The following is a 13,435-nucleotide window of genomic DNA, read 5'->3' as shown; positions in this document are numbered from 1 at the left end:
GGATTTGCGGGCAGCCTAAAAGCTCCGGTTCTCTAGCAAACCCTCAACACAGACCCCGCTGGGTTCAGTCCTCCCCGCTGGGTTCAGTCCTCGCTAGTGGCGATTCCTGCCATGCAAGGTTTCCTCCTCTTGGGGAGCGATCCATGAGTCCTTTCTTTTGCAGCCTTTCCTTCAAGGTTTCCTCACTGGCTGCAGGGCTGGCCACGTGTCTCCTGCCACAGTTCCTGCAGCTCTCAACCTCTCTGGGAACTCGCTGTGTGCTACAGCTGTGTGCGACTCTTGTTTGCAGTTATCAAAATCTCCAGCTCCTCCTAGGAGTCCTGGCTTGGTGCTGCAAGGTGTAGTAGGAGACCTAGCTTAGGGGGCCCTAGACCACAGGATGCCCCCCTCCATGAGGGTTAAGGTTGTGGCTCTCTTCCAGTTCTCAGCATTTGATATGCAGGCCAACAGTAGATGCTTGCCTGAGGGTGGCAGTGAGCTGGGATACAATCTGGCCCTACTGGAGAAAGTTGCAAATGTACTTAACAAGAGATATAAATCAGGGGCACAAGTCTGGCTGAAAGTCCCTGTGGCCTTGACCAGGTTTGCCCAGACGTGGCGCTGCTGGTCCCATCCCTAGTGACCTTTCCCTGTTATTTGCTTCTCTGCAGCTTTTCTGTACTAATAATGAAGCCACCACCCGCAATGTCCCTAAAATAATTTCGGACCCTAGCAGTGCCCCCACAGCATGCTTCCTCTGGCAATCAGTGGGTGGTGATTTTTGAAGAAACAAAATTGTGAGCTGGGGCCATACTGGCTTGATTGATATCAACCTTAACTAAATAAAACCCTGGGGGAAGGACAGTGAGAGGAAGCATAGAGTACCCACCAACAGTGAGACTCTGGCAAGGCAGCACTAAAATCCAACTTTCTCTCATGTAGAAAAGTGTCCCCGAAGAACAAGCTTCCATCATACCTTGGTATACACCATAGGAGCCTCCACCCTCACTCCCTTTCCCCCATTGCCTGTACTTTCCCTGTCCCTTGCTCCACAGACATTCACTTCTGCTTCAGAAGGGTGGAGCCCAAGTCCAGTTGACCTGCCAGAGAGTCCCAGCCAGTCCTTGTTTCACAGCTCTGTGGCTGCTAGAACTTACCACAGGGAGGCCACTAGGTACCGGCTTGACCCACCCTGTACAAATTCCTGTGTCTGAATTTCTACTGCTTGCTTCGCCTTGCCTGCCACATGGTTGACTCCTAGAAAATACTCTCTTCCCAGAGCCTCTCAGCACCCCAGCCCCCAGGGAAGGCAAGGCTGCTTGGGGTTCCACAGCTACTCCTGGTGGTGTGGGTAAGCAAACTCTATGACCTTCACAGAGGCTTCCCTATTCTCTATTGCTCCACCCTCTGTCCAAAACAGGCAATGAAGTGCCCCCCTCAACAAGGATGTTAACACAGGAACCCCTATAGAGTTTCCAGACAGACCTGGAACCTTTCTTCCACTATGTTACGGATGCCATCAAAATCTTGGCTCCAATTTTCCATTTTATGTTAAAAATTGGGAAACAGCTTCTCAGCAGCCAGAGATAGAAGTTTCCAGCTTCTGCTCAGGCACTCCCTCCAGCTAGAGATTTGTGGGTGATTTTATGACTTTTCTTATGCTCCCCATATTGCTGTCTACACCTCCCTATTGTTTCCCACTGCTGGAGGTTCAAGCTTCAGGAAGGCCCCATAGTCTCTGCTTAGCACCTTCCAGAACTGGGTTTAAACACAAATGTCTTTCTTGCAGCCTGATCTAAAACAAAGAACACTTAACTTGTCTACATCTCACCAACCTAGTCCACACCCTGTCTGCCATACAGCCCTCTAGGGAAGTGACCTAAACTGCCCAGCTGGACCCTCTGGAATTATCTTGTTTCCTGACTTTGGTGCAGGTGACCTACATAGATCAAGAAATCGCTCTGCTGGGCTGGGGGGGAAGTGCCCCCCAGTTCCTTCCCAAACCCCTTCCTAAGAGGACTAATAGACCTCAGGCAGGTGGCCCAACACCTGCACATCAAGCAAGCAGTTGTGTGGAGTGATGGCAAGCCAGTGACCCCTCTGCCACTGCAGGAAGATGTATTTGGAATGACTTCCCACCTCCTTCTCTGAGGTAACAGCTCAGGTCTTCTCTTTCCTGCATTTACCTGTCATCTGAAGTGAGTCTCAGGTTCACTGAGCCAGAACCATAGTCAGACCTGCTCTTGACTAGAACTTCCCTGCAGTGATGTGTTTGTTTGGAGGATGTAAGGTAGGATCCCAAGATCCTGGTTACAAGATGACTGACAAGCTGGGGACCAGGAAGAGGTCACAATTAGGAGCTTCATTACAGCTCTAGCAGTTCCCTTGGGGTACCCTCCAGACTAAATCTAAGCAGAAAAGCAAGTCCTGAGGTTCCGTGTGTGTGTGTGTGTGTGTGTGTGTGTGTGTGTGTGTGTGTGTGTGTGTGTGTGTGTGTGTATGTGTTTGGGGGTGCATGAAGTATGCAGGGTCAGATGGGGGAAACAGCCTGAACAAGTAAAAAGACCTGAACCAGAGCAGAGAAAAGAAGCCCAGTTTTCCCGCTGGTAATTAGTACATACTTTTACCAGCTGTACTGTGGTTAATTGCAGGCAAGGTTCAGTGTCTGATTTCAAGACCTATAAGGGAGGACTTCCTGATGCCTCCAGAGTTTGAAACTCCCGGCAAGCAAGTGGGCTTTAGCTGGTGTCCAGGGTCCTGATGGTCCCAGACAGCGGCATTTCCTTATGCACGTTGGGCTCTCTGTACCCCTTTATTCTCCAAGGCTGTCATTAGACCCTGAGGGTGAAGCTCTGCCAGGATGATGTGACATGGCACAACTCAAACGTATGCCACACCATAGGCAGCCGCAAGAAACGTAGCACTGGGAGTCTCTGGACTTTTGGCTCTGCACTTCCAATACTAATCTAGGGAACCCAGCGCAGAAGCATCTCTCTCTCTCTGGACAGCCCTGCTGCATGAGAGGAAGCTGAATTCCAAGTGTGACCTGAGAACAGGGCAGCCAGGTCCCTGGCCCAGGCCACATAACTGCAGCTAGAGCTTTCAAATTGTCTAGTTCTCACTCTCCCCGCCTCTGAGATAGGGCAGAGGAGTGAAGGGTGGGAAGCTCAAGGCCAGGGGACTGGTGGCTGTCTTGTGGGACTGACTAGTCGCAGCGCCGCCTCAGGTACCTGATCTCTCCCCGTCTGCACACCTAGTGGACAAAAGCGGACACCCGAGACGTGCAGGCTTCCCCAAAGCTGGAAGAGGGTAGTAGATAGCAGCAGACAAGATTCGCCAGTCCTTTACCTTAGAAAGTCCATCCTGTCCTACACTTCCTTTTCCCTCCCACTAGGATCTCTCCACCGCTAGACAGTGACTTCTCAGCCGCCTTGCCCATTTTCAAAGTTTTTATATTTGGAGAAACCGACAGAGTACGGCCATATCCCGCTTCCCTAAGTGCAAGGGCCCCAACAATTTCCAGAGGATCCGTTGATGGCAAGTGGGGCCAGGGAGACGACGCACTCTGCACCAGAGGTATCGAATCACGCATTGATTTATCCGAACACTTCAGCCAAATACGTCCCACGGAGGTGCTGCAACGCCAGCCACAGAGGAGAGGCTGCTCGCTACAGACTGTCCCCTGGCCCCAGGCCTCTCTCCCTGCCACCCCAGCTGTAGAAACGCAATCTCCGAGTTGCTTTTGTTAAAAGGAGGTGGGGGAACAGATCTCGGCTGCAAAACCGGGTGTCAGACAGCTGTAAACCGGTGTCGACAGGTTGTCAAAAGCCGCGGGGGCTGGTTGGGAAGGAGCCTGCGGCCTCCGGACCCACACCAGCAGACGGGCCGCGCGCGCCCACCGGAGGAGGAGGTGGCCCGGCGGGCGCGGGGCACCACGTGCTCGCCGTGAGGGGCGGGAGCGGCCAGCGAGGGCGGGCTGGAGGCAGGGAGGGGGCGGGAGGGGAGCCAGGGGCGGGGCCTGTGCTCAAGGGGATGCCAATCAAAGCATCAACTTCAAATTGTGTCTGAGAGCCCCGCCGCCGAGCGGAGGGCGGCCGCCGCAGTCGGCGCGCGATCTCGGATCCGGGCGCAGCCGGGAGCCGGGCGCCACCAACGAGCACTGGGCCCAGGACCAGCGAGCGGCCCCCGCCCCCGGGCCGGCCGGAGCGCGCCCGGCCCGCGGCCCGCAGCCCCAGAGCCGTGCCTCCTGCGATCGCCGGCCGGTCTCCTTGCCCACGCAGTTAGTGTTGCCCTCCGCCACCTCCGAGCCCGCGGACATGTCCTTCCCGCAGCTGGGCTACCCGCAATACCTAAGCGCCGCGGGCCCGGGCGCATACGGTGGAGAGCGCCCCGGGGTGCTGGCTGCGGCCGCGGCTGCTGCGGCCGCCGCCTCGTCGGGCCGGCCGGGGACTGCGGAGCTGGGAACGGGCGCCGGAGCAGCCGCGGTCACCTCGGTGCTGGGCATGTACGCCGCGGCGGGACCGTATGCGGGCGCACCCAACTACAGCGCTTTCCTGCCCTATGCCGCGGACCTCAGCCTCTTCTCGCAGATGGTGAGTGCTCCCGCCTCCCGCGCGTCCTCCTGGCCCGCACCCACGAGAGATCACGGCGCTCGGGGACAGCGGGAGCGGCTGGCCAAACAGAGAAACGGGACCCGCGGGCAGTGTCTGGGAAAGGAGCAAGAAGGGTCCTGCAGAGGGGATCCGGTGGCGGAGACCTCTTTCCCTGGGGACTCGGAAATGCCCAGAGGCCCAGGCAGTGCCACTGCGGTCTTAAGAGGTTGAAGACCTGAGTCTGAAAGAGGGTTGCGCACTAGTGAAGAGAAGCCCCAAGAGCAGGCCTGAGACCAAGGCAGGCGCTGGAGGTCCAGGGCAAAACCGCCCGGCGCCTTCAGTGCGACAGGGCAGGCCCGCCGGGCCCCGCAGCCAGGGCCGCTTTACTAACTCTGCTCTGGCCTGGTGGCCAGCCTCGCCTGACCACTGCAAGAGCGTTCCCTTGGGTCCAGAAGACCTTCCTTCTCCCTCTTTGGCAGAGCAGAGATAGTTGCCCTCCCTCGACTTCGCCAGAAGAAACCGGTTAAACCTAGCGGAGTTGGTCAAAAACATCCCAACAAAACAATAGATATCCGCAGAGCAGAGAGGTCTCTTAATGGCCTGTGTAGGGACCAGAGGGATCGGGATCGGGGTTAAGAAATACTAAATTGACATAAAATCTGGCTCCCGAAATGGTGTTTGCCTTTACTTTCGTAAGTTGCCAAACTTTTCTTTTCATATGAGCCGAAAGAAAAGCACTTTTCTTCCCGCGTTACATAAGGAAGAGTTAAAGGAACAGTGTCCCAGTGATTAAAATAAATGGTGCTCTCTGGTCCCAGTAGGTGTCAGATGGGTGTGTGTGTGTGTGTGTGTGTGTGTGTGTGTGTGTGTGTGTGTAAATCTAATTCTCCACAGGAGTATTGGCCAGTCTGCCCTTCCCAAGGATCAATTTTCTTTGGTTTGACTGAAAGGTCGGGCTGCTTAAACTTGAGGCCGCTGGCAAATTGCGAGGCAAGCTCGGCTTTGGGGGAGGCAGCCCCCTGCCGCCCTGTTATCTTACATAGGGCAATTTCTAAGAACCCGGAATTATCCCTTCTCCAGAAAAACAGACCAGATCAGACCCCCTAAAAGGCTGTTCTCCACCTATGCAGTAGCAAAGCCGCTAGCGCGATTTCCCGAACTTTTCACGTAGTTTGAAAAAGAAAGCCTATTTCTCAGCGGTCCGGCCAGCCTTTCAGAGGCTTCCCAACCAGGAAGATCAACCCCCATTTTGTTCATACAACCAGTACGCCCAGGGAGCGATGAGAGATTTACAAGGTGCCCTTTCAAAAACAATTCCCAGAAGAGACGAGGCCGAAATTTCTCCTTTACGATTACAACTAAAATAATTTTGAAAAGCGAAGTGCACATTTTACAATGGCGAGGTACAAACGAATTTGGGCCACCGAGGCCTCTTAAGCGCAGCCTCCATCGATCACTAAACTAATTAGTCAAAGGAATAAGCTGTTCGTAACTTTTTTTTAGGGTTCCGACTTCTTTTTTGCTAATCTGGTAACTGGGTCCTTTTTTTAAAATGGGAGATGAAGGGTGATTTATTTATTATTTTTGCAAATATTTTTAACTGAAAATTTGAATACAGATGTGAGCCATTTGGGAATCCTGCCTGTGTGTTTGTGGGGGAGGGGTTTTGCTCCCATTGTGGTGAAGTATGGAAGGTCCATAGGAGGTTTTTGTTGTTGTTTAATTATGTTTTCTCTTTAAACTAAAGGGAAAATAAAATTCGTCCCCTAAGGTGTTTGCGTTACCTCCAGGTCTTCTACCGGGTTCCTGGAAAGTAAGCCTAGATCCAAACCCTCAGCTGAGGCCTAGCTTCCCAACATTTTAGGATCCAGTATTTGAAACCCAAAAGATAAAATTGTGAGTGAACGTCTGTCTGGGCAATTTATGGTAATAACGAGGCCTAATGAGGCTGTTAGAAAGATAAAATGTTATTTACCAAAAAACCTGATGGGATAATTTGACTTGCTGTGTTTTACTACTGATGATAAAAAGAATATTGATTGCAAATAAATCATGGCCTCTAAATGCCTGCAAACAGTTTCTGTTTGCTCGGCTGCAGATCAAAGTCAAACTTAAGAGATAAAGTAACCAAGAAGAGGCCCAGGAAACTGAACCGGTTCCCCTGAGCTGTAGCCCGTGGCTCCAGGGCCTGACGTTAATATTTTACCGGATAAGCTCTCCTTTTGTATTAAAAAAAATAAGTGTTTTGTCATTGTTACTGAGGATGGCCAGGATTAAATTTTAAATTACCTGTCACCACAACAGACCTCTAAGTGTGAGTGAACCATTATATGTAGATTAATTTGGGAGGTAAAAGGAGGGCTCTGCTTTCATTTTAAATTGGTGGTGAATTTAGACTGCAGAGTGCCCTGGATGGTTTATTTTGATTGAGTCCTTCAGGGTAGGAAGGAGGGGCCTTGAATTCCGAGTGCTTCACTTGGAGAAACTGTTTCATCAGCCTACATAAAAGGTTTCCCCCTCCAGCTAGTGTAAGATGAACTTGAAAATCTGAATTTTTGAAAGGGTGGTGTTGGGGACCAAGGGTTCTGGGAAGACTCGGGAAGGGGGAGGGGGACGGCTTGTGCTGAGTTCTAAAAATCCAGGGCTTCTAGAAGTTTTTCTAGAGTGAACAACAGTGTTTTGTTTTTTTAAGTCTGTTTAGTAGAGACCCAGCACCTACAATCCAATTTAAGACTCCATTTACCTTGACTCTCTAAGCAGTGGTGTGTGTGTGTGTGTGTGTGTGTGTGTGTGTGTGTGTGTGTGTGTTCCTTTTCCCCTAGCCTGGTGAATCAAGTGCCCCCAGGGTCCACAGCCACAGGGATCTTCCTTTTCTAGCTCCCGAAACTCATCTCTCCCATCTTTTTCTCTCTCCACTTCCTTTCTCTCTTCTCTCTTGCTCTGCGGTTGCTTCAGGGCTCTCAGTATGAACTCAAGGACAACCCTGGGGTGCACCCAGCTACCTTCGCAGCCCACACAACGCCTGCTTATTATCCCTATGGCCAATTCCAATACGGGGATCCCGGGCGGCCCAAGAACGCCACGCGGGAGAGCACCAGCACGCTGAAAGCCTGGCTTAACGAACACCGAAAGAACCCGTACCCCACCAAGGGAGAGAAGATCATGCTGGCCATCATCACCAAGATGACCCTCACGCAGGTCTCCACCTGGTTCGCCAACGCACGCCGGCGCCTCAAGAAGGAGAACAAGGTGACTTGGGGGGCGCGCAGTAAGGACCAAGAGGACGGTGCCCTCTTTGGCAGCGACAACGAAGGCGACCCCGAGAAAGCTGAGGACGACGAGGAGATCGACCTGGAGAGCATTGACATTGATCAAATTGACGAGCGCGATGGCGACCAGAGCAACGAAGACGATGAGGACAAGGCAGAGGCTCCTAGGGCGCGCGTTGCCCCTCCCGCCCCAGCTCGGGACCAGAGCTCCCCATTGTCGGCCGCCGAGACACTCAAGTCCCAAGATTCGCCCCTGGGTCTGGCTAAGGAGGTCTCAGAGCCCGGCAGTACGCGCCTGCTGAGTCCTGGAGCCGCGGCCGTCGGCCTGCAGGGCGCGCCTCACAGCAAGCCCAAGATCTGGTCGCTGGCTGAGACAGCCACTAGCCCCGACGGTGCGCCTAAGGCTTCTCCACCGCCACCCTCCAGCCATGCCAGTGCACACGGGCCGCCCAGCGGCTCGCCCCTGCAACACCCGGCCTTTCTACCCAGCCACGGACTGTACACCTGCCACATAGGCAAGTTTTCCAACTGGACCAACGGTGCGTTCCTAGCACAGGGCTCGCTGCTGAACATGCGATCTTTCCTGGGCGTCAGCGCGCCGCATGCAGCACCTCATGGCCCACACCTGACCGCACCACCACCTCCGCAGCCGCCTGTCCAGGTTGCCACAGGGGTGCTCCACGGTGAGAAGGCCTCCACACGGAGCAGTCCTGCACTTCCAGGTACCGAGCCAAAAGATCGCATCCACTTATTTGGCCCCATACATACAGAGACCTAGAGTTCGTGATAGTGCTGGTGGGTAGGGGGAAGCTTAATGTAGGAGCTAGGCCTGTGTCTCTCTGAGGCAGAGCTGTATTCCAGTTCTTGTTCCACTGAGGTATAGGGGCAGACACCGGTCACAAGAAATTTCCCTGAGCTTTATTAAGGAATCTGGGCATAGAGACCCTCCCAACGTGAGCACCCCACTAGCTAACCCTTTCCCTAACCTTGCAAATCTTCTGTTTCCTCGCAGAGAGAGACCTAGTCACCAGGCCAGATTCGCCCCCACAGCAGCTAAAGTCGCCCTTTCAGCCGGTGCGCGACAAGTGAGTGCATTTTGCTTTTGCCCTGGGGCGGGATGGACCTGGCGGCGAGGGTCCTGCAGTCCTAATTGAAGAGCACTACCCGAGTACGTGCTCTAGTTCTCTGGAGCAGGGAGCCTGATGGGAGGCGGTCTAGCTCCAGCCCCGGCTCGGCCGGAAGAAGCTGGGGGCACGGTGGCGCTGGATCTGTTTACTCATCTCTGGTGTCTTCTTGCTGTGTTTCTCGTACAGCTCGCTGGCCCCGCAGGAGGGAACGCCTCGGATCCTCGCAGCCCTCCCGTCTGCCTGATTAAGGGGGGGTCGTCTTTTACTTTTGTGGGGGGGAGGGGAGGGGGAGGGATTGGGAGGGAGGAGACGAGGGAAGAATTAAGACAAATATTTGAGACTTGTGTAAAGGACAAACGTGACGGCAGCGTCAGTGAATCTCACACATCTGCAGAAAGGGGCTCATCCTGCCTAAGCGCTTGGGGAGGGGGGAGTAAGGCTCAGCCTGCCGCTCGGGTTGGTTATCCGATTTGGTAAATGCCCCCCCTCCGTGTTTATGTCTTCTTTGTTTCTTTTTCCCCCTTTCTGTATATAGCGTGATTTCAGATTGTAAATAGCGCGTCAGCGAACTTGTTTAAATCATATATTTTTGTCTAATAAACTAAATGAAACGATGTCCACGCGGCTACAGCTGTTTGTCCCTGTGCTCCTGCGTTTGGGGGGCGGGGTGCAACGATGTATGTGATCTTGAAATCCTGGGCAGTCCAGGGGGCTGTGGTTACTCCAGAGACTCCTTTGGGAGAAGAGTACCGAGCAAACCACTGTGTCAGGCACAGTCTTTCCGTGGTGGCAGTGGTCGAATTTGTTCGTTTTGCTCCTAGGCCAGCTCCTTGTTGGCAGTTTACATCTTTGCCACGCTTAGACAAGCGTTTATCCGGAGCAGCCTTTCTCAGTACGTAAACGCGCTCAATTTTAGGCAGTTTACAAAAACGATGTTTTAAAGTGGATCAAAATGGGAGAAAATGAAGAGAATTTTCAATCATACTCCCAAAGGGGAACTTCAGGCTCGAAATCAATTACTCACTAGTTGTGTGAGCAGTGCGTTTTAGAGGAGGGTCGTTTTCTAAGCAGAGTGTGGGCGTAATGGAGTATGAATTATTGCTTACAATGTGTTTAGTTACTTCTTTAAGTGTAAAGAGGAGAAAAAGGATTCTCTGTATAGATGAGCAACAAAGGGTGTGGTTCTGAGTCCCGGTTCCGCGCTTGTGGTTCAAGATTAGGCAGTGGCTTCAGAGAAAAACTGCACTCTGGGGTGGGTAGTGAGTGGTGATTGTAGTGGAGGCGTTGCCAAGTGCATTTCTCTAGACCCGGGTCGGACAATCTGTGGCCCTGTGTGGATCAACTGAAATCCAGACTAATAGTCCCCAGGAGCCTGGAGGAGGCTGGAAAGGACTGTAGCAACAATGAGGGAGGGAGCTGGCTCCAGTCTCCAAGGCCGGCGGGCAAGCTGTTTTGAAAAGCACAGTGGAGTTAGGGGTCTCACTCCTGCTTTGCGGCTCTATCAGCCTGGTTGCATTGTGCACTCTTCTGTTCTGCATAGTTGAAGGAGGCTCTGCCGAACAAGAGCCAGGACTTTTAGGGCTCTGATGGCAGCGAGATTGGGATTCTTGGCTGTGCAACCAAACAGTAAAGTTTCCTAAGACAAGTAAACTGTGGGGACAGGCTAAGTGGGGACTGTCAAAGAGCTCTTCCCAGCTGCCTAGAAACTTGCTCTCTTTCTGGGCTGCTCAGAAGAGTCGTGTGTGTGTGTGTGTGTGTGTGTGTGTGTGTGTGTGTGTGTGTGTGTGTTTTCACGCGTGCGCTTGCCCGTGCGAACTCTGGAAAAGACCAAGCATCTTTGACCACCACTACTTGCCTGCATCAAGGACCAGGGGACACTCCCATGCACTCACTGCCAGGACCACACTGCTCTCCGGCCACGCTCCCTCTGCTCTTCCCACTCTTGCCCACCAGTTGGGTGAGGATTGGGTTTCTGAACTTCCAGACTGGGGAGAGAGAGGTTCAGAGTTGCTGCCAAGACAAGTAACTATACCGTGCGTGCGCGTGGCATCACGAACTCATCTTATGTTGGTAGAGCAACCGAGGAGCTGGGCAGTCCAGCTAGGTAGACCTGGGTCCCGTAGACTCCCTCTGCTAAGCTGGCTGGAGCTCCGAGGTCTGAATGGGCATGCTCGAGGCGCCCTCTATGGTCCGAAAGCAGAAAGCAGAACAGGACCTTGACCCCTGCTGGTGATGTTTCTGGGGCTCCTAGAAACTCTGGGGCAGTTGGGCCTTGGGGATCCCACTGCAAAAACATGGATTTGTCGTAACAAGGCCTCATTTCTTGCTCCTGGAGTCAATCATGTATGTGAGCACGTTTGTGTCTGGGGGCCTGCCAGGCTACTGGCATTTGGAGGCAAATGTCCTGATGGAGTTTGCTGCACGGAGACCCCTATCTCTGGACCCTCATCCCAGAGGCTCTGGAGTGAGGTCCCTGATGAAACTGCATCTCTAAAGAAGACCCACTATGCTTTGTGCCTGGAACAGGAAAGCCAGGCACACTGACATGCCTTTCAGGCCTTCCAAATGTGCTGGGAGATTCTGGGTGACCGTGGGAAGCTGCTACTGAGCTCTGGTGGACTCCTTCAGCGCACGCAGGTAAGGTCTTTTCCTCATGTCTTTTAATCTAGTAATTGCCTGAGTACCTCCCTTCTATCTACTTTTGTCCCTTGCAAAATATGTGTGGGGTACTCTGCTGGCACGGACGGTCGTTGAACTAGTGTGTGCCTTGCTGGCAGAATCCCAGGCATGTAGCAGCCTAGAAATCTAGAAGGTGGGGCTGAGCAGCCTGGGTTCTTCTCCTGAGAATCAGCTTTCACAGCACACGGGTCAGATCTCAGTCAGAATTGCTTTTCTTCAGTAAAGAGCTAAAAATGAATTTTTAATCAAGCCCCAAAGCGTTGTTTTCCATGGTTTGTTTACATCCTTCTCTACAGCTGCTGCGCCTGTGCAAATGTATCGATCTGCCACGATGCTGGGTGCTGGGGGAACTTAATCATTTGAAAAAAGAAAAACTAAACTAAATAAAACAGAACAAGGTGGTCCCAGAGAACTTGGAGATACTAACATCTACCATGAGAGCCACACATGTTCCCTGGGAAGTTCATGCCTGTTCAGGACACTTCTACCTTGTCCCAGGCAACTTTGTGATAGGAAGTGAGGAGTGGGGTGTGGGGATGGGACTCCCTATAGAACTGGTTGTCTCTGCATAGAACATCCATCCTTCCTGTGAGAAGAGCATTTGGTGTCCTGCCCAGACTCTCGCTGAGCTGCTTTCAGACTGTACTGAGGACATGGAAGAGTGAGGAACAACTCTAGTCTAGGGCCCCCATGCTTCCACGTCCATCCCATGTCATGTGGGGTGAGAGTCACCTCCCTTGGCTGACCTGCTGGAACTTGTGCAATCCCCCTGTCCCTGTCCCACCCTCTTTCCTCTGATCCATAAAGCACATTTATCTCCCTGCAATATGGAGAATTCATATTCATATCTCCATTATAGTGGCTTGACACTGATTAATGTAATATGGGTCTTGGCTCAGAAGGGCGCCACCGATGAATCATGTCCTGCTGAGTTCCAGTTGTCCTTTGGTCAGGCAGAGAATGAGGAAGGAGAGGGAGAAAGAGAGAAAGAGGGAGGACAGGGCCAGACACAGCACCTGGGGGTGCCTTGGATCTGGCTTCTAGTCCATTTCACAAACCCTCCAGACCTCGGCTGAGTGGGAGCCCAGTGAAGTCTCCGATCTGCTTTCCCCCTCTCCTGAGGATGCGAAGAATCCGGGTGTGCTTTCATCGTGTAGAGGGTGTTTTCCACCAGAGAGGCAGACAGGTTTGTGGACACTGGCTTGGGAGTACAGAACAGAAAATGTGTTTCTAAACTGACTGGTCCTTTGCCAATACTTACTGCAAATGGGAATTCTGAAAATAGGGAAGGAAGCAGAGCCCAGAGAGGGTCACTTGTTGAGTCAGGTGATGAGGAGGAGCAGGGTGCAGGAGAGGATGACACTCAGAAAGACCCATGTATTTGGAGTATACCAGCCACAGGGATTTGCAATGTTTAGACCAATTTCCAGGCATCCCTGACCTCATTACTGGGGGTGGGAGGAGAGAACTGTAGGAGGTGTCATCTAGGCTCTCGGGTCTCCCGAGTTAGACAGCAAGGCTTTGAGGTACAGGATTCTAAGTGGGTATTGAGGGAGGACATGTGGGTGGGATGGATTGGCCATAGTATTGGAATCCAGGGTCAGAGCCTGGAGACAGAGAAACTGAAGCTTGGCCTTGCTCTGAGAATGGTGGTAGAGCTTGCCCAGTTTGAGGGATGCCTTCATGGACTGTGGGAGGGTTAGGGGGTAAGGCGCCCAGAATGAGAGACCCTTACCGAAATGGCTGCTTGCAGCTGCAGCCCAAGTAACTGTCCCGGGCTGAAGCTCAT

The 13,435-nt window shown here is 52.8% G+C and overlaps 1 protein-coding gene across 1 annotated transcript; it reads left to right on the top strand.

The window, feature by feature from the left end:
- The first annotated feature begins 4,095 nt into the window (after positions 1–4,095).
- IRX1 (iroquois homeobox 1) lies at positions 4,096–9,240 on the top strand. The gene is made up of 4 exons (XM_080933587.1): positions 4,096–4,571; positions 7,527–8,562; positions 8,853–8,925; positions 9,154–9,240. Exons 1-4 carry the CDS (start codon positions 4,296–4,298, stop codon positions 9,209–9,211), a joined length of 1,443 nt encoding a protein of 480 aa, XP_080789713.1. The 5' UTR covers positions 4,096–4,295; the 3' UTR covers positions 9,212–9,240.
- The last annotated feature ends 4,195 nt before the right edge of the window (positions 9,241–13,435 follow it).

This window comes from Micromys minutus (assembly GCF_963924665.1).
Source record: "Micromys minutus genome assembly, chromosome: 20".
NCBI lineage: Eukaryota > Metazoa > Chordata > Mammalia > Rodentia > Muridae > Micromys > Micromys minutus.
Note: the sequence above shows the minus strand (reverse complement) of the source record. Positions and strands in the feature narration are given on the sequence as shown.